We start from the raw sequence: 26,093 nt of genomic DNA on the forward strand, positions 1-26,093 counted from the left end.
TACCTCCAGCTTGGTCAGGCGTCCCTACAGACACAATTGGCCGTGTCTGCGGGCAGGAAGCCGGATGTGGGTGTGTCCTGGTTGCTGTACTAGCGCTTCCTCTGGTCGGTCAGGGGCGCCTGTTTGGGGGGGGGGGATGGGAACTGGGGGGAATAGCGGGATCCTCCCCTGTCCTACGTCCCCCTGGTGAAACTCTTCACTGTCAGGTGAAAGGAAGCAGTTGGCGACTCCACATGTATCGAAGGAGGCATGTGGTAGTCTGCAGCCCTCCCTGGATCGGCATAGGGGGTGGAGGAGTGACCGGGACAGCTCAGAAAAGTAGGGTAATTGGCCGGATACAATCGGGGAGAAAAGACAACCCCCCCCCCCCAAAAAAAAAGATTCACCAAGACCTTACTTGCTTGGAATCAGTAGTGCTGTGCATCTATGACCCTGTGTCCTCGTTTCTTCCCACAGATCTGGCTTCTATGTCAGAGCAGAAGAGACAAGGTCTGTCTCAGCTGGCCTCCATGTTGCAGCTTTACCTGCAGCAGGAAGTGCCGAACTTTGAACAGGAAATGACATCAGCACTACCGCCATCTTGCCAAGAACCCCTCAGTCTCCTTGCGAAGGTGGGCTAAACACAAATAAAATCACGAGTAAGGTCATGAATGTACAGCTACATTATACAAGCACAAATGCTTACAGATATAACCAGATATGCTAACTCAGGTATACCGTCACTCGCAAAAATGTCCAGACACGCTCATGTGCACACAAAAGCATAAGGAGGCATCTGCTTATTGCTTGTCATATGGCCTGGCTGTGTGTGTGTAACCCTAACATATGTTTAAGATCTTATTGGCATCTGTGATGATGATGATGATGATGCGTGTGTGTGTGTGTGTGTGTGTGTGTGTGTGTGTGTGTGTGTGTGTGTGTGTTTCCTGGAACAACCTGAGGCTTTATTGTCTTAAAACACGCCACCTGCTGTCATGGGAATATAAACCACAAACCATTATGTGGGCATCCATGTGTGTTTAAATTTCTCTCTCTTGCTCTCTCTCACTCTCTCGCACTCTCGCTCTCTCTTGCTCATTTTCTTTTAGTTTGTATCAGATTTTAACGATGTAATGTTTGTATGTGTGGGGGTGTGTGTTTATGAGTGTTTGTGTGTTGCGGACCATCACTGCGGGGCATGACTTTATTAAGTGCTTTGGGTAAATAGTAATTAAAAACAGCCGGGCGAGATCAGCTGAGAACATTACCATAAAACAAACAGGAAATCTGCAAATAAGCATAATCTAGTAATAAAAATCTAAGCCCTGAATGTTGAGGATTGTCCACACTTCAGAATAGATGTTCAAGAAACTACAGTATTTCATGTTTCAAAAGAAAAATGTATATTATCATTATTCTTTTATTTGTTTGTTTATGCTGATAACTTATCTTAATTTCTTCAGTGTAAAATTCTTGACATACTGTGCATTATGTTTTAGCCCTGTGTGTGTGTGTGTGTGTGTGTGTGTGTGTGTGTGTGTGTGTGTGTGTGTGTGTGTGTGTGTGTGTGTGTGTGTGTGTGTGTGTGTGTGTGTGCGCACAAACATTTCTGTCAGCCCTTTAGTGGGAGAGAAATGTTAAGGCTGTAGTTGTCTGTCTTGCTCACTTGCTGTTTTTCCTTATTTCCAGTTTTTGTGAGTAGCAAGGGCTCAACCAACGAAGTCCATGGTCAGTGTTCAGTTAGGGGCGGCATGGCTCAGGAGGTATAATGGGTCGTGGAGTAATCGGAAGGTCGCTGGTTCGATCCCCAGCTCCTGCAGAGAGCGTGTTGAAATGTCCTTGAGGAAGACACTGAACCCCTAACTGCTTCTGATGAGCAGGTTGGTGCCTTGCATGGCAGCCTCCACCATCAGTGTATGAATGTGTGTGTGAATGGGTGAATGTGAGGCATACATTGTAAAGTGCTTTGAGTGGTCGGTAGACTAGAAATGCAGCTCATTTACCATTTATTTCATTGTCTAACGGATAAATCTTGGACCACTTTTTCCTTTAATTTGGATTCACATTCAAAGCAGCGATGGATCTCTTTCTCAGTCAATATGTGTGTGGAGGTGTGTGTTTGATTTTTGTCCTGGTTTCTGGGGCTTTCGGGTCATTTTACAGGTTTTTTTTTTACCCCCTAACTCATTCCGTTGGTGCAGAGGACAGAAATATTATCCCTTTGGTTGAAGCATTATTCAGTAGCACAGACACATATAGCACTATAGCGTAAAGGTGTATGATATCCAACAAGCTATGATGTCAGTATGCACAACTCTGAGGTTACATGTGTGTTTGTATGTGTGTTTGTGTAGTGATTTAGGTCGCTCCAATAAGCCTAGTCAAGTTACCAGTATACCGGTAGTAGCATGCATGAACAAACTCATTTAAACACAAAAAATGAGTGACATAGAATGACACAGAAATCCCCATGTGCTGTTAGGGTAAGCTTTTCATTAGGGTCCGCGGTGGTGTAGCGGTCTAAGCATCGGCTTTGTGTCGATGCAGTTGGCCACTGGTGACCGGGGTTTGCGCCTCGGTCTCGTCAGATCCGACTATGGCCGGATTCGATGAAGCAGCAAAAATTGGCAACGCTGTCTTCGGGAGGGGGGCGGTGTCGGCTTGTGTTGGTCACATGAATGCGTCTCTGTGTGTGTCGGAAAAGCAGTGGTTCGGCCTCGATTCGCCTTGTCATGGAAGTGGCAAGGCGTCTCCTTCGAGACTGCTGGCCGGAGAGATGCAGTTGGCCAACGCATGCAGTACGAGGGTGGGTGTTTGTACTAGAATAGGGAGCGATTGGCCACTAAATTGGGAGAAAAACGGAAAAATCAGAAATAATAAAAAAAAGGGTGAGCTTTTCATTGGTCTTTGCCACACAGGTACAGTGTCGTTGACTCATACACGTCCCCCCTCCCTTCTCCCCAATTGTATTCGGTCAGTTACCCCACTCTTCCGAGCTGTCCGGGTCTCTGCTCCACCCCCGTCTGCCGATCCGGTGAGGGCTGCAGACTACCATATGTCTCCTCCAATACATGTGGAGTCACCAGCTGCTTCTTCTCACCTGACACTGAGGAGTTTCGCCAGGGGGACGTATTGCATGGGAGGATCACGCCATCCCCCCGTTCCTCCTCCCCTCCAAACAGGTGCCCAGACTGGCCAGAGGAGGCGCTAGTGCGGCGACCAAGACACATACCCACATCCAGCTTCCCACCCGCAGACATGGCCAATTGTGTCTATAGGAATGCCCAATGAATCCAGAGGTAACACGGGGATTTGAATCGCTGATCCCCGTGTTGGTAGGCAACGGAATAGAGCGCCACGCTACCTGGACGCCCCCGACTTGTACACACTCTTTTTGAAACGGATTAGTTTCACAAAGGTTTCACAGGCATCCTGAGGAGACACACAAATGACACCTGCTTTGCTTTGACCACCATTTCTTTCCCCACTTTCTCTTGTCTCTCACTCACCCTCTGACCCCCTTGCCGGGAAGCAGAGTAATCTAGTTTTAGTTTTCGATTTTTCATTGATTTTTTTTCTTTTGTTTTTTATTTTTTTATTTTATGATGCTTTCGATGGGTTTCGTTGCTTCTATTCAGTTCCTGGCCTGCATCAGTTATCTTTGACCGGTGTCGCTGTGTTTTGAACCATGTAACTGGCATGCTATACCAGAGGCTGCCAGTAGAGAGCACTGTGATTACACGAACAGCTCTGGATAGGGAAATCTTTTCCTTTCTCCATCCTCTTTTTTTTCTCCCTCTCTCTGCATGAGTTCTTGTTTCTCTGACTAACTTAACCCTACTATTTTTTACTTAATTTTCTATTTTCTATCTTCGTGTTTTTTCACCTTCCTGTGGTTTATCGCTAACATGCTCCTCTCTCCATGTTTCTCTCTGTCCTCCTTCCATTTCTGCTATTCCCTCATCGTCGCGTCTTTGTCCACATCCACATTTTCCTCCTCTCTCTCCCTTGCTACTTGGTTCCACACTCCCATGCTCTCTCTCTCTCTCTCTCTCTTGCTCTTCCTCTCTCTCCCTCTCAAATGGCTAAAGTACATAACAAATGATGACCCTTTTATTGTGTATTCAAAATGTTCTGTGTTGTCAACAACATAGGTGATTTGTGTGTATGTGTATGTGTGGTCTATGGTAGAATTGTGTGCTGCACTGGTAAACCGTTCTTTATGTTAATAGCTGTTCTATCCCCACAACACAATTACTGTTACACACATACACACGATCACAACAACAGGGCAAGCAATGAAATAATGCTGCAGGATCATTACTACTCTAAACATACCCTAGAGGACTTTCAAGGAAGGCTGCCTGTGTTGCATGTGCTCTGTATGTGTGTGAGTACACGTGAGTATGTTTGTCCATAGCAGAAATTCAGAATCAGAACTTCTTTTATTGCCATGTACATTACATGAACTAGGATGATATTGTAGGATTGTAAATTGTATGGTTGCATGCACTAACACCACATGTCTGCACCATTTCTGGTCGGTCCATCGTGTGTTGCTTTGGTCTGCAGTCATTTGTGTGTGTGTGTGGGGGGGGGGTGTGTATGTAGTATGTAGTGGTCAGGCTGCAGTGGTGCAATAACCAGTGACGGATGAGATCTGGCTGCATCACATTTTATTGCTTCCCCCAAGCAACTTCCTCTGGAGAGAGAGAAAGTGTGTGTGTGTGTGTGTGTGTGTGTGTGTGTGTGTGTGTGTGTGTGTGTGTGTGTGTGTGTGTGTGTGTGTGTGTGTTTATGTGATTGTACATGACTCTGTTCCTTTGTACACATGTATGTGTATTGCTCCATGTGTGCTTATATATAAGCAATTGTTTTTCTGTATCTGTTTACTGCTGTATATGTCTGCATGTGTGGATGTGTTCATAAACTGGCTTCTATACCCTGTGTGTGTGTGTGTGTGTGTGTGTGTGTGTGTGTGTGTGTGCGCGCACGCGCACATGTGTGCACATGTATGTGCTGAAATGTCTTTGTTTTGTGTGAGTCTATTGTTATGCTGGATCAGCCCCTGTTGCATGGAGACCTTTTTCTCACACACCCTCCTTGCACAACCGGCATGTTACCCCATAAAACACATACGCCTCCATGGCCTCACATACACACGCACAATCCTTATTTCCTCTAAACCCGCTCCTCTGTCGTGTGCTCCCTCACACGCCTTCACTCACTCTTGTGTACAGTGTCTATTTCACCTTTTTACTTACCCGTCATACTTCTTTCCTCCTCCTTACTCATTCTGAACTGATTTTTTTTCTGTTTGAGCATTTACTACGAGATTTCCACTAATCTTTAAAGCAGAACTATGAAACAAAAAGAAGTCTGAGTGGGTCTGCGTGAGAAAAATCAAACCACGACTTCGATCGTTTCATGATAAACATTGTTGATGTTTTAGATTATGGCATCTTTCAAAGACTGAGCTTCCTCTCAAAGATAGACTGTGCAAAGAAATAAATTCCCAAAACTATTGTAGAGACACGGCTGACAGTTCTGGACAGAGAAAAGCTAATTTGGCACTTGCTACCGGCCATGTTATGCTTAGGCATTGGCTTTAGGGGTGTGGCACCAGGTGGGGAGGGGACATTTATTTCTTTGAAAAAAAAGAATATATATTTATAAATTATTATTTATCTAATTAAAAATAAACATCACACACATGCTAGAATGTGTTAACCCATTAACAAGAGGTTTAGGTTTATGAATAGAATTATACATTATGTGTTTGTCAGCATCCATCACAGTGCAAAGTTGCTTTCATTCCAGTGCACCAACGAGGTAAGCTAGCTGGCATACAGTGGTGCTTGAAAGTTTGTGAACCTTTAGAATTTTCTATATTTCTGCATAAATATCACCTAACACATCATCAGATTTTCACATTTGTCCTAAAAGTAGATAACGAGAACCCAATTAAACAAATGAGACAAAAATATTATACTTGGTCATTTATTTATTGAGGAAAATGATCCAATATTACATGTCTGTGAGTGGCAAAAGTATGTGAACCTTTGCATTTATTTGCTTTTAGTATCTGGTGTGACCCCCCCGCAGCAATAACTGCAACTAAAAGTTTCTGGTAACTGTTGATCAGTCCTGCATATCGGCTCGGAGGAATTTTAGCCCATCCCTCCATACAGAACAGCTTCAACTCTGGGATGTTGTTAGGTTTCCTCGCATGAACTGCTCACTTCAGGTCCTTCCACAACATTTTGATTGGATTAAGGTCCGGACTTTGACTCGGCCATTCCAAAACATTAACTTTAACCATTCTTTGGTAGAACGACTTGTGTACTTAGGGTCATTGTCTTGCTGCATGACCCACATTCTCTTGAGATTCTGTCCACGGACAGATGTCCTGATATTCTCCTTAAGAATTCGCAGGTATAATTCAGAATTCATTGTTCCATCAATGATGGCAAGCCAGCCTGGCTCAGATGCAGCAAAACAGGCCCAAACCATGATACTACCACCACCATGTTTCACAGATGGGATAAGGTACTTATGCTGGAATGCAGTGTTTTCCTTTCTCTAAACATAACGCTTCTCATTTAAACCAAAAAGTTCTATTTTGGTCTCATCCGTCCACAAAACATTTTTCCAGTAGCCTTCTGGCTTGTCCACGTGATCTTTAGCAAACTGCAGACGGGCAGCAATGTTCTTTTTGGAGAGCGGTGGCTTTCTCCTTGCAACCCTGCCATGCACACCATTGTTGTTCAGTGTTCTCCTGATGTTGGACTCATGAACATTAGCCAATGTGAGAGAGGCCTTTAGTTAGAAGTTACCCTGGGTTCCTTTGTGACCTGGCTGACTATTACACGCCTTGGTTTTGGTGTGATCGTTAATGGTTGACCACTCCTGAGGAGGGTAACAGTGGTCTTGAATTTCCTCCATTTGTACACAATCTGCCTGACTGTGGATTGGTGGAGTCCAAACCCTTTAGAGATGGTTTTGTAACCTTTTCCAGCCTGATGAGCATCAACAACACTTTTTCTGAGGTCCTCAGAAAGCTCCCTTGTTCTTGCCATGATACACTTCCATACACATGTGTTGTGAAGATCAGACTTTGATAGATCCCTGTTCTTTAAATAAAACAGGGTGCCCACTCACACCTGATTGTGATCCCATTGATTGAAAACACCTGACTCTAATTTCACCTTCAAATTAACTGCTAATCCTAGAGGTTCACATTCTTTTGCCACTCACAGATATGTAATATTGGATCATTTTCCTCAATAAATAAATGACCAAGTATAATATTTTTTGTCTCATTTGTTTAACTGGGTTCTCTTTCTCTACTTTTAGGACTTGTATGAAAATCTGATGAGGTTTAGGTCATATTTATGCAGAAATATAGAAAATTCTAAAGGGTTCACAAACATTCAAGCACCACTGTATTTAATGAATAATGAATTGATTAGCCAGTGTGACATTTGGCCCATCTTTAAAATGGATACATCTCTGAAAAGATGGACAGTCAAGGAGAGGGCGTCCGGGTAGCATAGCGGTCTTTTCCGTTGCCTACCAACATGCGGATCGCCGGTTTTAATCCCCATGTTACCTCTGGCTTGGTCAGGCGTCCCTACAGACACAATTGGCCGTGTCTGCGGGTGGGCAGCTGGATGTGGGTATGTGTCCTGGTCGCTGCACTAGCGCCTCCTCTGGTCAGTTGGGGCGCCTGTTCAGCGGGTAGGGGGAACTGGGGGAATAGCGTGATCCTCCCACGCGCTACATCCCTCTGGTAAAACTCCTCACTGTCAGGTGAAAAGGAGCGGCTGGCGACTCCACATGTATCGGAGGAGGCGTGTGGTAGTCTGCAGCCATCCCCGGATCGGCAGAGGCGGTGGAGCAACGACCAGGACACAGCTCGGAAGAGTGGGGTAATTGCCTGGGTACAATTGGGGAGAAAAAGGGGAAAAATCCCCCCCCAAAAAAGAGGAGGAGAACCAAGGTTGCTCAGCAGTAAAAAAAGACACGTCAAGCCAGTGCTCAGTTTCCTAAGTATGAGCCTGCTTACATGGAGTAGAGAATCGCCTCAGGCAAGAGGAAGGATGGACATGATGTCCCAAGTGTGTTCACTGTCTGGAGACCACATTCGGTAAAATAAAGGCTTGAAGCCATCGAAACTTTGAAAACACCTGCGACAAAAACACTCACATGTAGCAGGAAAATACATGGAAGTATTTCAGTGGAAGACGAGAGATGATATACACAACACCGCGATGATACGTGCAATCATACACACACACACACACATACACCTTTTCACTCTGTCTCCTTCTTCCTTGCTTTCTGTCTCTCTCTTTCCACTGAAATATATATTGCGAAAAAAGCAACTGGCTAAAAGGAAAGTGGGCAGAGGAATACTGTGAATGGGCTTAGTCGCCGTGTTTACGTTGAAATTACATTGACAGTTGACATGCGTGTGTGAATAGGTATGGTTACTGTGCTAATATTAAAATGACTGATAGTTTTATTGAAATGTCTGTCGAAGGCAGCTAATATGGAATAATACAGTGAAAACTGATTTTGACAAAATGAAAGTAAGAATGGAAATGATATTGACTTAAAGTCACTTAGAGGAAGGTTTATGTTGTGGGAATGTTGATACAGAACATTAAGTGGCAATTTGCAGTAGTCATACATTGAATAAAATAATCTGGAAGAAAGGAAATTGCATATTAAAAATGGTAATATCCAAGATTGTGCTATGCTTCACATAGTACTGTACATGGGTGGAGGATAGCCTATGAGTTGGCTGTGGTGTGTGTGTGTGTGTGTGTGGGGGGGGGGTGATGGAGGTGATGGAGCTTTGAAAAAGATGAGGGAGATGGAGAGAAACGGAGAAGAAAAGCAGATGAGGGAAGAAGAGTTAGGGAGTGGGGTAAGAGAAACGTAGTGAAAGAGAGGGAGGAAGACAGATGATCCAAACAGGAAATGATAAATAGAAGGCAAGAGGGATGGGAAGAGGGGAGAGGACATTGTCTATAAAAAGGTTGACGTACAGCCGTATTTATGGTTCTGTGTATATGAGGCTGCAACACACACACACACACACACACACACACACACACACGCACGCACACACACACACACACACCTGATTTAACCAACGCAGCACACTCCAAATGGAAAAGTATGTCAGATATAGTTGTAAATTACCTATGCATGGAAATGATTTATCAAACATACAAACACAAACACACACACACACACACACACACACACTCACCGGATGCTTGTATTAAAGACTACAGAACAAATGTACACCCCTGCTGTAAACTGTGCAGGCTTCAATGTGTGGTTTTGTTGAGACACTCTTTGTGTTTGTGTTTACATATTTGTCTGTGTACTGAATGTGTGTATTCGTGTGTTTGTGTGTCCGTTTTTGTGACTGCTTATGAGCATTTTCTCTAGACATACCTTTGGTCTAAATTATGAATAAAAATATTCTTAAGAATAAATTATATGTTTGGCTCTCTGGGTGTGTAGGTGTAATTTCTTAAGTGCTTGTGTGTGAGTGGGGGTTTTCATTATGCTGTATGTGTGTGTATGCATACCTGTAGGTGGATAGGGTGTGTGTGTGTGTGTGTGCGCACATGGATACCCAAGGTTTAGTTTGCTCTGAGTGTGTAGGTGTGCATATTCTCGGGGCTTTCCTTTATATTAATGAGCCATCTGTTGAGCAGCTAAATGATCTGTAGACAGCCTGGCTCACTCGTCTGCCTTTTCAGATGGGAAAGTTAACAGTCTCTGAACTTGTCATGCAGGAGTAACACATATCTTCTAACATCAGGGAGGTAGGAAAGGAATGAATGAAGGGAGGAAGAAAGGATGAAGGAAGAAAATGGGGAAGGAAATGAAGGGAGGAACGGTGGAATGAAAGGGGGAAAAAGAGAGAGAGTGTGTGTGTGTGTGTGTGTGTGTTGTCATTACAGTATATAGAGCTGTGTGAATGTGTTAGTATGTTCAACCTTATCTCTTCATTACGTCCCTGGTCTGCCATTGTAGCTGGCAGTGCCATGGGTTCTAGCTAATTATCGTAGGCTTAGTGTAATCATAAAAACATGCAAACACACACCAACGTACACGCACAAACTCACAGAAATGCACACACACACACAGCTTAGTGTAATGACTTTAAGTCCGTTGTGTATGCAATTGTAGACAGTATAATAGACAGACAGAATAAAAGCCGTTTTTTTAATTGACTTAGACATTGGGGTGTTTGTGTGTGTGTGTGTATGTGTGTGTGTGTGTGTGTGTGTGTGTGTGTTTGTGTGTCGGGGGGGGGGCTAATGGGGAGGAAGAAGAAAAATAGAGGGGAGAACCTAGGAGAGGGCATGTACTCGTGGAGAGAGACAAGAAGAAATAGGAATGAGAGGAGAACATGAGGAAAGAAGGAAAGGAAAAGAGAGAAGGAAAGCAAGAAGACAGCAAGAGGCCGTGAAAGGGCGAGGGCATGGAGTGAGGAGGGATGGCTAGATTCAACGAGATGGGATGAGAAGAAGCAGAGGAATAGGATGGGGAAATCACAAAAAGTGAGGGGAGGAGAGGAGCCTAAGAGAATTTAAATATAAACGTAGGTTTCATTGTCCTTCTCTGAAAAGTAATTTGAGCAGTAATGTGTTGCTAGAGGTTTGCATTTCTGTATGTGTTCATTAATGTGTGTGTCCAGATGTGTTGTGTATGTGCGTGTGTGTGCATTGGTAAATGTGGATGTCCTTCTTTGTGTGTGTGTGTGTGTGTGTGTGTGTGTGTGTGTGTGTGTGAGAGAGAGAGAGAGAGAGAGAGAGAGAGCGAGAGAGAGAGCGAGAGAGCTGGGGGTTGGGTTGGCTTAATGAACATTGCATGGTTCCAGCTGTTACGTCCACTATCTCTCTTCTGTCCTTCATCTTCCCCGCTTTCATTTCTCAGTTCTTTACTGTTGGTCCAATATTTACAGTAATTGCTGTCCTTTGGTTGGGGGGGAGGGACTAATGGCATGTTGGTTGCTATACTGAAGGTTTGTGTAAGTGTGTGTGTGTGTGTGTGTGGGTTGGTCGGCGTCATCAGCTATGATGTTGGCCACCGAAAAACTGCTCATCAACTGTTCGCCATTTCTCTCTCCCCTCCCATGCTCTGATGGCTTCCGTTTTACCCATTTCCGTCCCATGTGTGTGTTTAGGAGGAAAAGGGTTATTTCTAGGCTAGGGGTTAGGTTTAGGGATAGGGTTATGGTTAGGCTTAGGTTTAGTTGGCATTAGAATTAGGCTCAGGATCAAAGTTGGGGGTTAAGGTTGGGTTTAAATTTGGGTTGTTTTTGGATAATCTGTGGGTTACGTTTAGGGTAATGGTTGGGGTTAGTGTTAGGGGAGGGGTTAGGGTTAATTCTATGTTGGGTGGTTAAGGAAATAGGATTGTAAAAATTCTTATCCCACGAGGATATATAAACAAACCCGTGTATGTGTGTGCATACCCCGTGTACACACACAGAAACACATGCATGTGATTGGTTCATTTGCTCTCATGTGTCATTGCTTTTCCCAGATAGCTTTGTCTGTGAACAGCCAGACATGCTGAGGGAAAGACTACACATGAACGAATCAATGCAAAGTGAATATATTAAGCTTTCCTCTGAAATACAAACACAACATGCTTCAGAGGCCTTGGAATATTTGATGGAAGTTGGAAAAGTGGCCACAGACACAGAGCAACAGAAATGCCCCGGGACTTGCACACAGTCCCTTGGACAATAGTTAACATAATGATTGGTTCCCTGAAAAGTGGGGAATTGTTAGCCTCATCTGGATTGGTGGAAGGTTAATCAAATGATGTTGGCAAAGGATGTGTGTGTGATACACAGTTTTACTGGTTTTCACTCATTTTAGCTTCATTCTCCTTCCCATTGTGCAACACGTGTTGATGTCAAATATATTCTTGTCATGCTGCTACTATTACTACAACTAACAGTAATGAGTTTAAATAATGACAATTTGCCTCATTGATGCTAAAGGGAAATTTAGCTCTTTACTCACCCCTCCTCCAGGGAGGTCAGAGGTCATAATCTGCTGTATAACAGTTTCCCCGGTGATAATGGGGTTGAAGTAAACTGTTCACTGACACCCCTGCATGGTAGATACTTCCTGAAACAGTTAACTGGTACTTGCGCTATCTCAAACAAAAATTAGTTCAGGGTCAGAAAATCTTGTCAGCTTGGGCTTATGTCTCCACCATCATGCAAGGACACAGGTTCAAGTCTGTGTCATGGCCCGTGTCCAATCATCCCCGGTCGCTTCCCTGCTTTTCCTGCCTGCCTCTGCTGTTCACATTTAATTAAAGCAGAACAGCATGTAAAGTAACACTGACAAGTTAAGGCACTTATAGTATAACGCACACACTGTTAAAGAGGGGTTCATGTACACTGTGAGAGATTTATTACACTAACAACAGTTTATGGAAAGCCTAGTGCTCAGTTGCCATTTCAGGGATGGTCCACAAGCTTTACAATTCTGTATGCAGGAGCTGAATGCACCATTTCAAAGGTGTACACACGTTTCAGCATTCCCAGGGCTCCTCTCAGTGTCTGCCCAACCATATATATTCTCACACACACACACACACACACACACACTTGTAGGACAAATGGGTACAGGTGTGCCTCATGGACCAGTTGAGCTACTCCTGATTGTCCCTCTCTCTCCAACTCAATGCACAAACCCATGCCTCACCTTGCACAGTAATCTTAAAAGATGGCACAAACGGTTGTACACCTGCAAGTATCCATCTTAAGAACGCTTACCCATCAATCCTTTTCATTACACGTCATGAATATAAATGAGCTTGCTTGGAGTTGGCTCCCTCTCTTTCCCATTCTCATTGCTTTCCCGATTCGCTCTCTGTATCTCTCCTTCTCTCTTTCTCCCCATCTTTCCCTCTCTCTTACTTTTTTTTTTATCAACCCACCTCTCTTTCAACTCTTGCCAAGCACCAAATCCCTCAGTGCCATCCACGGTCAGTGCAGCCAGTGTTCAAAGCCAGTACACCTGACTGGCTTTAAAGCCCCAAGTTCTCTGCTTCTCTACCCTTTGCGTCCTGTATTTATTGAGCCGCTTAGACTTCAATTTCAATACGAGGAAAAAGAAAAGCAAAAAAAAAAAAAAAGTAATTCGCTCGTACTCCTGCTCTCAAAATGTTATTTTGAAAGAATCTAACATTTAGTCATACTTGTACGAACCAGAATACAGCGCCAAAAAAATCCAGCAAAGAGGCGGAGGCTGCCGCTGTGGTGGCCGTACAGACAGCTACAGCGGGTGGGAGGGACGAGTTTAGGATGTAGCCACACAAATACACCTTCACTACACTGTAGCTATGATGAGGAGACCTGAGCATAATTGCAATCTTCCTCCTGTCCACAAAAACAATTATGATGATGATGATGATGATGATAATTATTATTATTATTATTTACAGAAAGCTGGATCAGCTTTTTTCCTTTTTACATTTCATGAAAGAACAATATTAGATGTCCAGTATTATGAATCTTCAATAAAGAAGAGGAGAAGTAATCAGAGAACTGTCATGAATCAAATGTCGCCTTGCTGTCATTCAGTTTTGAGTGACAGGCCCCAAAAGCGGTTCAAGTTTTTCCGAAGATCATTATGACCTAGCAGTAAGGGAAGTAAGTAAGTGTGTCAGGTTTGCTGGTTTGAACCCCAGAGCTGGCTGAACAATCCTGGTTTGGCCTGGTCTGATGACCGGATGGTTGCTAGTTTAAGGATCCCAGATGCAGTCATACCATTGCAAGGCACTTCACCCCAACTAACCTTCCCTATCCTACAGTTGATGCTGTACTTCTCCCTGTCTGGGCAATGTAGGCAACAAAATATATAAATATCTAGTGTAACAAAATAGACAAATAAAGAGCAACTTAATTTAAGTTCTCTCCAACTTCTAAGGTGGCCTTGCATTTATAACTGCAGAAGATAACTTCTCCCATTTCTAGTGCTACACTGGTGGTGTTTCTCCATGCCCACATATGTACAGAAAGATAGTGAGATGGAGAGAGGAGGACATGGAGAAACAAGAGAGAAATGGAAAATAACAAGGACTCAGGACACACACACACACACACACACACACACACACACACACACACACACACACATACACACACACACACACACATACACACATACAGACTCAACACAGCCATGTGGAATCTGCACACGTTTGCAGTTTTCACTGGTGTCAAATAATTTGTCTACCGGATTGGCCAGTATCTCCTTCTCCTTCTCCTTCTCCTTCTCCTTGTCTCTCATCCAATTCTCTTCTTTTACATCTCTCTGACACTTGGATTGATATAGCATCACACACACATGACAACAACACAAACAACAGTGTGTGTGTGCATGTTTTGTTTGTGAGCGTGTGCATTTGCATGTGTTGTGTGTGCTTTGAACATGGCTCTGCATTTAAACGTGATCATTTGTTGGTAAATGCCTGTGCCATGTTTTATGTGCCACATAGCTGCCGTATTATCATATACATGTGAGAGTGTGTGTGTGTGTTCATGTCATGTGTGTGCATGTGTACCAGTGTATGGGTGGGCATACGTGTGTGCGCCTGTATGTGTTTTTCCACAGTAGTTAAACTCTCCAGATGAAGGTCTCAAACACACACACACACACACACACACACACACACACACACACACACACACACACACACACACACACACAGCCCTCGTCTCAGCTCAAATCCCATTGGCCAGTGGCTATTGTTGCCATGGTGATATAGACTGACTGTTAACAATGGGACTATTTAGGCGATGAAGTCTTTTTATCCTTCTTACTTGGTCTCCCTACCTCTATTTGTCTTTGAACTTAGTCTCTTTCTCGCTCTATCCTGTCGTCTTTAATCTCTCTGATGTAACAATAGAAGCGATGATGGGCGTGAATGTGAACTATTAATTTCCACGTGTGTGAGTGTCTTGCATTGTGTCTCTGTGGGTGTCTTTGCATTTGTGTTTTGCTTGTTTGTATTGAGGTTCCTCACATCTTGAGGGTTGGACAATACCGTGGCAAGCCGTGAAATACGGCCATACAGACAAAAAAATTGAGGTAATGGAGCCCCAACATTTAGCAACCACACAGCTCTGATGTCATTTGCCGACAGCTCTGTTGGCTTGGGTGTGAATGAGTGCCCATGCTTGTGTGTTTAAGCACGAGTTTTAGATGTCATTAATCCATCACTGTGAAATTAAATGACACCTTTGTGACGCTTTCTCTTTGTGAAATGAAAGGAAACAATGGGTCTTGCCATCACACACAGTTAGCCACATTAGCACCCAACACTGCTTTTGCTCAGTCCAACCTGGTTCTCAGTACATGGAAGACATCAGGGCTTCTCTAGGATTTGTGGACACTGGGGACTAAACCAACAACAAATCAACAGCTAAATGCACCATTTTCACACACCTACAGATGAAGATGAGGATCACTATCAACAAAGACTTTTGTAATTGATATTTATGGCTGTTCACAGCAAGAGGCATTAAGAGTCCTTGAGATGGCTATTTAACAAATCTACATCAGACATACAAACTAAGTCGATACTCTGGACGTCTTTATGCATGCTCAATAATCCAGGTAAGGAAATCACTGAAAGATGAATCAGTTCATCTGGACACAGTATTGATTGGGGGAAACGTTCCATCACTCATCTGAGGGACCTCTTCAGTCTCAACTGACTGCAGGTATCCCCACCCTTATAAACAATACAGTGGCATAACATGGCACAAACAGAGCAATATAGTGTACACCGTTAAGTGCCAGGAGGATTGCCATGACTTGTACATTGGGGAAAGCAAACAGATGATGGCCAAGAGGATGGCACAACACAGAAGAGCGAACACGTCAGGCCAGGACTCTGCAGTCTCCACCCATCTACAGGCCTATGGCCACTCTTTCAAGGATGAGGATGTGCACATCCTGGAATGCTGGTTTGAACAGGGAGTCAAAGAGGCCATCTATGTTAACCGGGGGGGGGGGGGGCTAAGAGTACATCTGTCACCATCTTATTATGCTGTGATTGCAATTATTCCTCAGTCCTGTGTGAGTAGTACACATGGCCATTGTAACTCTAGTTAATGGTCACACCCATATTTGCATATGAAACTGATCGCTGGTTTTGGTCGTTATGCCACTGTACTGTTTATAAGGATGGGGATACCTGCAGTCAGCTGAGACTGAAGTGGTCACTTATGCCCCTTTTCCACTACATGGTACTGGCTCAACTCGACTCGACTTTTTAATTTTCATTACTGGAAATTACCAGCATTTTGGTAACTGTTACCACTTTTCTGGTACCACCTTTGTCGAGGTTCCAAAAAAACTGGAGTGGGTACCAAAATCAATTCAGACCAGCTACACTGAGGGGGTACTGTTACGGTAATGGAAAACGACACTCTGCGAGTCAAGGCGAGTTGAGCCGGTACCATGTAGTGGAAAAGGGGCATTAGATGAGTGATGAAACGTTTCTGTCAATAAACACTGTGTCCAGATGAACTGATTCAATCTTCTGTGATCAATGCTCTGGAGGTTGCCCTGCACAAACTTCAAATAGCTGCACTGTAGAAATCTCCGGCTGAACTGACTGCTACCCAAAACAGCCTTTAATCATCTCGTTCTCCTGTGGTGCTTAAGCCTTTAAAATCCATGATAATTAACCAGTATATCCATGATAATTTTGCAATAAAACCACAAAAACAAAGGAAACAACTTCAATACTGTTGGTGCTGCGTGTTGCTCTCTCACTGCTCAGTGGAGGGACGGGCAGAGAGTGCGAGTGAAGTTGAATATGGACACACACAGTGACGTGCACACACACACACACACACACACACACACACACACACACACACACACACATACACACATACACACACACACAGAGGGATCACTGGGTTGCACACACCAGCTGGGATTAAAAAAAAAAATCTAGTTTTTCCCCTTATCCCACCCGATTAACCCAATGGCATATGGCCGAAACTGTTGTCGAATAACTCCCCTGGCTCACGTTTCCACAGGAAGGAGATAGTCGTAACACCAGCTTCCCTCAAACTCGTGTTGGCTGCTCTCGCTAGTTTACACGCTGAAGCCTCCTCACATGGATTGCATTACCTTCAGGCCGCGAAGGAGACGTAGGGAGAATGCTTTCGCTTGCTTGGCTGCAGGTGCCCGGATGGGCCAGAGGGGTCGCTGGAGAACAACGAGTCCCCGAACACTACACCGCTCTACACCCACTATCCCTCGGGTAAGGGTGGCCTAATGAATGCCTTACCCTGTGGACGTTCTGGCCGTGACCGGTTAAGGCGAGTCTGGGATACGAACCTCCCAGCCACATGACGAGCTGGGATTTATTAACACAGTCACCATACAGTTCATGAATGCACCAAATTTACCAAATGAGGATCACCAACTAAAACTACACACTTCACAGACTACTGTTCCTGACACTATATTGACAGACTTGTTTTCCTCAGACTAGTGTCCACAGTGCAGCTGGTGTGCATGTCCAGGGTCATTTGGCTCCAGCTTTACTGCAATAGATAGAAATAGATGTTAGAAAATTACTGATATTTTGCAGCTGCACCCGAGTACGGACTGTCACAGAACCATTCTTAGATTTTAAAAACATATACAGACATCAAAAGGGGCAGGGCTGGATAGAAATTATTCAGGACTAGAGCCCTGGAGGGGCTAATGGTTCCTCTGGAGGAAAAGCCCATTCAGGAGTGGACGGAGTGGACAGGTATAAGGCTAAAAATTAATCAGTACCAAAAGTCAACATGGAAACCTTGTGGTCAGGATTTTGTCACCACAGCCAGATTTTTAAAGGATATTATTTCCCCTATTTTGAGTTCAAATGAAAATGTCTTCGCTTAGTGGGATATGGTTACTCACCTGCATCTGGAAATGTGTTCACACACACACACACACACACACACACACACACACACACACACACACACACACACACACACACACACACTTTTCATGTCAATACACACTTTTCATGTCATATCAAATATAAACCATAAAAAAGATTTTTGTTTACAAAACCATTCATGGTAGAGATGTATACATACTACATACATACATTTTGACCTCCTGGGCACCACATGTCATATCAAAGCAGTATACCTCCCATTGTTAACACCTATGATAGAAAACAGGGGCAAGTGGCGGCTCAGGTGATGACACTATGGTGTGTATATTTGTTCTAGCAGACTGTGTGAGTGCATTTGTGCACATGTGCTTGTGTGTGTGTGTGTGTGTGTGTGTGTGTGTGTGTGTGTGTGTGTGTGTGTGTGTGTGTGTGTGTGTGTGTGTGTGTGTGTGTGTGTGTGTGCAGATGACATAGTGAAAGTGTTTTTATTGATCTAATCACGCCACAGCAGAGCAGGTTTAGTCATGTCAGCAGTTTCTCTGAGCCAGAAAGAGAAGGATCTATGAGGGAGAGAGGTGGAGGTAAAGGGAGAGGAAAGAAGGAGGGGGTTGAAAGAGTTTGCCACTCGTTCACCCTCCCTTCATATTATGAAGAAAAGGGGAAGGTGAAGATAAAGGCAAGAAGACGAGTATATGAGAAGGAGAAGAACAGTTGAATCATGAGCATGCTGAAAGCGAGAGAGGGACAGAGGGTGGAAAGAAAGCAAACTTTGATTTATGCATTAGAATATGAGAAGTGAGTAAAGGTCAGATTTTTTTTCGTACTCCGTCTTTAAATTTGTCACTTCGTCTCACTTCCTTTGCTTTCATTCTGTCCATCATTGTTTCTGTTGATTCCCCCCCCTCTCTCTCGCATTCTCACACACACACACACACACACACACACACACACACACACACACACACACACACACACACACACACACACACACACATCTGTACACTCAGCAGGACTGTTAGGAGAGGGAGTCTATTAAAGGAGCTTCCCGCTGTAATTATACCATCTTACATCTACTGGCATGTGTGTGTTTATGTTTGTGTTTGTGTGTACCTCTGTTGAATAAATGAAGAAGCAATTGCATACCCTGACATTGTGTTGGTTTGAATGCATGTCTGCCATCGTGTGTGTTGATATATATGTCGACATTGTGATCTGTAGAGGCGATAAGCAAATGGTCAGGTCATCCCTCCAGGCAGCGTGTATGTCAACATGTGTGTGAATGTGTGTATGTGCATTTGTTTTGGTGTGTATTGGTGAATGTTCTTGTTCAATTTTGAGGTGTGTGCTTTAATATGTCCTTACAAGCTTGCAGGTATATGTGCAAGTGTGTATATGTCAGTATACAGTTGCATTCATCAGTTGTATTGTGTCTTTCTGTATGCGTGTGTGTTTTTGTGTATTGTGTGTGCATGCACATGCATGTGTGTATTCGGAGTTCTGCTTTGCTTCAGGCTACATGTAATCCATTTCTAACACCCAAGACGCATGTCTTGTAATGACTACTTCCCTGATATTGACTGATTAGTCTATGAGTCTTGTGGTGTTAGAAAGGGGGGAGAGAGAGAAAGACATGTAAAATTGTAACACTCACTCATGCAGACACACACACTTACTTGCACGCATGCGCACACATAGAGAGTGCAGTAACGTCCTTGTGAGTCAAGGACACCCTAGTTTCACAGGTGAGGGAACACAGACTATTTCTGGATGAGGAGAGGAGGGAGAGGAAAGAGTGGAGACGAACCATTGTGTTGCTGTTACTCGGACCATTTCTATGATCACAACAGTTCAATAACCCTGGAAGAAAAGGCAATCTAATGGTACGTAGTTGATGGATGTCCGTGGAAAAGGCAAACCATTCACAGTTGGACTGCTCTGTTTTCTCTGTTTGACTGTCTCTCAAATACACACACACACAAACACACACACACAAAGCACAGCGTATTGTTAAAGGTCAGTGGGTATAATGTATGTTATATGAGCCTGTGTTGGAGTAAACAAACTGGCTGAGGAAGAAAACATACAGGCAGAAAGCCTTTCCAATTTCACTAGACTGGCATTCTTTTTGTAGAAATAAGGCATGCATTACCCAGAATTACAGAAAGCAAATTTTTCAGTCAACTTTCTTTTTTTTTTTATCTGTTATGGACTATGGCAATGTAATTTATATGCATTCTCCTGCCTCTACCCTTAAATCTCTTGATGCAGTCTATCATTCTACCCTTCGGTTCATAACTGGGGATGGCTCTCGAACGCATCATTGTATACTATATGAGAAAGTTGGGTGGCTGTCGTTGGCAGTGAGAAGGGCACGGCCCTGCATTCTATACACTCACTGGCCACTTTATTAGGTACACCTTGCTAGTACCGGGTTGGACCCCCTTTTGCCTTCAGAACTGCCTTAATCCTTCGTGGCATAGATTCAACAAGGTACTGGAAACATTCCTAAGAGAGTTTGGTCCATATTGACATGATAGCGTCACGCAGTTGCTGCAGATTTGTCGGCTGCACATCCATGATGCGAATCTCCCGGTCCACCACATCCCAAAGGTGCTCTATTGGATTGAGATCTGGTGACTGTGGAGGCCATTTGAGTACAGTGAACTCATTGTCATGTTCAAGAAACCAGTCTGAGATGATTCAAGCTTTATGACATGGCGCGTTATCCTGCTGGAAGTAGTCATCAGAAGATGGGAACACTGTGGTCATAAAGGGATGGACATGGTCAGCAACAATACTCAGGTAGGCTGTGGCGTTGACACGATGCTCAATTGGTACTAAGGGGCCCAAAGTGTGCCAAGAAAATAACCCACACACCATTACACCACCACCACCAGCCTGAACCGTTGATACAAGGCAGGATGGATCCATGCTTTCATGTTGTTGACGCCAAATTTCTGACCCTACCATCCGAATGTCGCAGCAGAAATCGAGACTCATCAGACCAGGCAACGTTTTTCCAATCTTCTATTGTCCAATTTTGGTGAGCCTGTGCGAATTGTAGCCTCAGTTTCCTGTTCTTAGCTGACAGGAGTGGCACCCGGTGTGGTCTTCTGCTGCTGTAGCCCATCTGCCTCAAGGTTCGACGTGTTGTGCGTTCAGAGATGCTCTTCTGCATACCTCGATTGTAATGAGTGGTTATTTGAGTTACTGTGTCCTTTCTATCAGCTCAAACCAGTCTGGCCATTCTCCTCTGACCTCTGGCATCAACAAGGCATTTTCGCCTACAGAACTGCCGCTCACTGGATATTTTCTCTTTTTCGGACCATTCTCTGTAAACCCTAGAGATGGTTGTGCGTGAAAATCCCAGTAGATCAGCAGTTTCTGAAATACTCAGACCAGCCCGTCTGGCACCAACAACCATGCCACGTTCAGAGTCACTTAAATCACCTTTCTTCCCCATTCTGATGCTCGGTTTGAACTGCAGCAGATCGTCTTGACCATGTCTACATGCCTAAATGCACTGAGTTGCTGCCATGTGATAGGCTGATTAGAAATTTGCGTTAACGAGCAGTTGGACAGGTGTGCCTAATAAAGTGGCCGGTGAGTGTATATTTACAAAGCACTTCTTGACAAACTGCCTGGGTATCTTGAGCCAAGATCAGACTACACAATATTTTTGTCTTTCACAATGGTCGCCATGTCAGATTAGGCAATCATAGTGCCATACATTCTTGCTGCGTCTTTGCCAGGAGACTGGTAGTATGACAGACCAATCATCATATGCTGCCTCTCACGATCTTGCACGAGTTCATAGGTCGTCAGGGAGGAGGGTCAAGAAATTATCAATCATGGCTACAGAAATGCTGTGTGTGATGCCGGTGGTCTTGTGTTCCAAAACAAAAAAGAAAAGAGAAAAAACAATTGTGGATACTGTTGTGGCTGGTGCTAAGGGGAATGATAACCTAGCCATAGCTTAACCACCTACTCACTGGGTTGCTGAAGTGCCTCCGCTATTTCTCGCCATCATTTAGCCCATATTTTTTGACTCTGTCATGGTCCTCCCTCGAGGAAATGTCAGAAAGGTAGGGGTATTGTTACCACTGTCCAACAAACCTCTCCTTGGTTTTGTCGTTCCACTTGACAGCAACAATAGCAGCATTGCTTTCTCTTTGCCATGTTTACATACTATGAGCACCAGAGAGCACTCTGTCATTCTAAAACACACTCTCGCATTCTCAACGCTAGTCCTGCAGTACCGGAAGGCAGTTAAGGATGCGAGATCAGCATACTTCTCTGAATTGATATCTACAAATAACCACAATCCTAAAGTTCTCTATAGGGTAATTGATTCTGTTATTAATGGTTCCTCCACTTCTCTTTTTGAACATGATGTTGAGCTGTCCCTAATTTCTCCCTAATTTTGTAAATAAGGTGGAGAATATCAGGTCCCATATCCAGCCTGGCCCTTGCATTCTTTCCATTCCCCATGTTAATTCTGCCTCTTTTACCCAGTTTCAACCAATTACAATTTCAGTGTTAGAGAGTACAGTCTCCAATATGAACTCCTCCTGTAGCTTAGACATCATTCCCATTAAGCTGCTCAAGGAGGTATTTTCAACAGTTAGCCCAGTTATTCTGCAAATTCTTCATAATTTTCTGGCCTCTGTTTCTTTTCCAGACAGTTTTCAACATGCCATTGTTCACCCATTGCTGAAGAAACCTAATTTAGATCCCCTGTCCTTAAGTAACTACAAACCAATCTTCAAATTGTCTTTTTTATCTAAGGTTCTGGAGAGAGTAATTTCATCTCAATTGATTTCTTTTATGAACACTGATAGTGTTTTTAACAGTTTCCAGTCTGGTTTTAGAGCACTTCATAGTACTGAGACAGCTCTAGTTAAGGTTACTAATGACCTGCTGCTGACTGCAGACAGAGATGATTGCTCGATTTTAGTTCTTTTAGATTTAAGTGCTGCCTTTGACACAATCGATCACAGTACCCTCTTACATTGTTTAGAGACTTCAGTTGGCATCAAGGGCTCAACTCTTAGTTTATTATGCTGTTACCGCTCCAACATACACTGTTTCTGTTGTTCTGGGTAACTCTACTTCCTCGATGGCTTAGTTGAGATGTGGTGTCCTTCAATACTCAGTTCTTGGCCTCTTTCTGTTTTCTATATATACATGCTGCCCCTTGGCCAGGTCATTCAAAATCATGATGCGTTTTACAATTTTTATGCTGACGACACTCAGATATACATACCACTTAAACCCACAGATCCTAGCACCCTAGCAAATCTCAAATCTTGCCTCTTTGACATTAAATCCCGGATGTCTGAACATTTTCTTAAATTTAATGATAAGTTTGAGGTCATTCTGTTTGGTCCTCCAAATTCCATCAGCCCTTTTGGTACTAATCTTGGTGATCTGTCAGGTAGTCTTAAGCAGGCTACTAGGAATCTAGGGGTAATATTCGATGCTAACTTCAGTTTTGATAATCAAATCAAACATGTTGTTCCGTCATGCTTTCTCCAGCTCAAGGTAATCTCTAAAATTAGGTAATTTTTATCAATTGCCGATATGCAAAAAGTTGTACATGCTTACCTTAAAGGTTAATTGGTCATCAGTCATGACACCAAGGTTTCAGGCAGATTTTGTGGGCATGAGTTGGGTTGATCAGAGCTGGATATTGATCTGTTGTTGTATGGATGGACTGGCTGGAATGACAAGGAGCTCAGTCTTAGATAGGTTAAGCTGAAGGTGGCGTTCTTTCACCCATGCAGAGATATCAGCAAGGCATGACGATATCAATGCTGATACTGTGAGGTCATTAGGCGGGAATGACAAGACGAGTTGGGTATCATCAGCATAGCAATGGTACGAGAACCATGATTGCACCAAGTGAGGTGGTATACACTCACTGGCCACTTTATTAGGTACACCTTGCTAGTACCGGGTTGGACCCCCTTTTGCCTTCAGAACTGCCTTAATCCTTCGTGGCATAGATTCAACAAGGTACTGGAAACATTCCTCAGAGAGTTTGGTCCATATTGACATGATAGCATCACGCAGTTGCTGCAGATTTGTCGGCTGCACATCCATGATGCGAATCTCCCGGTCCACCACATCCCAAAGGTGCTCTATTGGATTGAGATCTGGTGACTGTGGAGGCCATTTGAGTACAGTGAACTCATTGTCATGTTCAAGAAACCAGTCTGAGATGATTCGAGCTTTATGACATGGCGCGTTATCCTGCTGGAAGTAGCCATCAGAAGATGGGAACACTGTGGTCATAAAGGGATGGACATGGTCAGCAACAATACTCAGGTAGGCTGTGGCGTTGACACGATGCTCAATTGGTACTAAGGGGCCCAAAGTGTGCCAAGAAAATATCCCCCACACCATTACACCACCACCACCAGCCTGAACCGTTGATACAAGGCAGGATGGATCCATGCTTTCATGTTGTTGACGCCAAATTCTGACCCTACCATCCGAATGTCGCAGCAGAAATCGAGACTCATCAGACCAGGCAACGTTTTTCCAATCTTCTATTGTCCAATTTTGGTGAGCCTGTGCGAATTGTAGCCTCAGTTTCCTGTTCTTAGCTGACAGGAGTGGCACCCGGTGTGGTCTTCTGCTGCTGTAGCCCATCTGCCTCAAGGTTCGACGTGTTGTGCGTTCAGAGATGCTCTTCTGCATACCTCGGTTGTAATGAGTGGTTATTTGAGTTACTGTTGCCTTTCTGTCAGCTCGAACCAGTCTGGCCATTCTCCTCTGACCTCTGGCATCAACAAGGCATTTTCGCCCACAGAACTGCCGCTCACTGGATATTTTCTCTTTTTCGGACCATTCTCTGTAAACCCTAGAGATGGTTGTGCGTGAAAATCCAGTAGATCAGCAGTTTCTGAAATACTCAGACCAGCCCGTCTGGCACCAACAACCATGCCACGTTCATAGTCACTTAAATCATCTTTCTTCCCCATTCTGATGCTCGGTTTGTACTGCAGCAGATCGTCTTGACCATGTGTACATGCCTAAATGCATTGAGTTGCTGCCATGTGATTGGCTGATTAGAAATTTGCGTTAACGAGCAGTTGGACAGGTGTGCCTAATAAAGTGGCCGGTGAGTGTATATTGAGAAGAGAAGGGGACCAAGCACTGACCCTTGAGGCACCCCTGTGGATAAGATCTCCCTGAGAGGTAGGACATGAACCAGCAGAGGGTAGATCCTGAGATACCAAGCTCAGTGAGTGTGGACAGGAGGATTTGGTGGCTAACCGTGTCAAAGGCAGCTGACAGATCTAGCAGCAATAAAGCTGATGACTAACCAGCAGCTCTAACCAAATGCAATGATTTCATTACTGACAGGAGTGCAGTCTCGGTAGAGTGACCCGCTTAAAGCCAGACTGATTTGGATCGTACAGATTGTTTTCAGAAAGGAATTCAGAGACTTGGTTAAAGATTGTACAATCAACTATTTTTGATAGAAAAAGTAGGAGTGAAACTGGTGTGTAGTTTTCAAACTGGGCTGGGTTGAATGTAGGTTTTCTGAGCAGTGGGGTGACCCCGGCTTGCTTAAATGCAGTGGGGAACACACCTGTTGTAAGCTAGGAGTTGATGATGTGTGTGACTGCGGGGTTAAGTGCGAGGGAAATGGTCCATAGGAGGTTGGATGTTATCGGGTCTAGCAGACAGGTAGTGGGACGAGAGGTGATGTTGTCATTTATGTTGGTGTCTTTGACCTGTTTTTTGTATAATCTGTTGATGTATACTGTAATGTTTGTGTGCTTTTACTGCTTTTATATGTATTGTAATCAGGGGCATCCTTGTAAAAATGAGCTTGCTCTCAATGGCCCTCCCTGTTTAAATGAAGGAGATAAACAAATTGAGACAGCATCATTTTCATCATTATACAACCAGTGGTATTCATTTACAATTTCATTTGGCAGACAATTTTATCCAAAGTGACAGACATCTGAGAGGTAGTGGACTTGTATAGCATTAGGAGTCTAAGCCAGAGACTCTTATTGGAGACTCATCCCAACTGGGGTTTGAACCCACAATCTCTGATGGGAAAGCCTGCGTTCTTATCCACTGAGCTATCCAGCTGCTATCCAATTATGTGC

At 43.9% G+C, this 26,093-nt stretch overlaps 1 protein-coding gene across 1 annotated transcript in view; it reads left to right on the plus strand.

Moving 5' to 3' along the window:
- The window catches only part of smyd3 (SET and MYND domain containing 3), a 148,135-nt gene that overhangs the window by 26,484 nt on the left and 95,558 nt on the right, over positions 1-26,093 (plus strand). The window contains exon 5 of the mRNA XM_056279327.1: positions 457-611. Within this exon, the coding sequence (XP_056135302.1) occupies positions 457-611 (155 nt within the window). The remainder of the gene's footprint in view (positions 1-456; positions 612-26,093) is intronic.

Source organism: Lampris incognitus, chromosome 4 (assembly GCF_029633865.1).
Source record: "Lampris incognitus isolate fLamInc1 chromosome 4, fLamInc1.hap2, whole genome shotgun sequence".
NCBI lineage: Eukaryota > Metazoa > Chordata > Actinopteri > Lampriformes > Lampridae > Lampris > Lampris incognitus.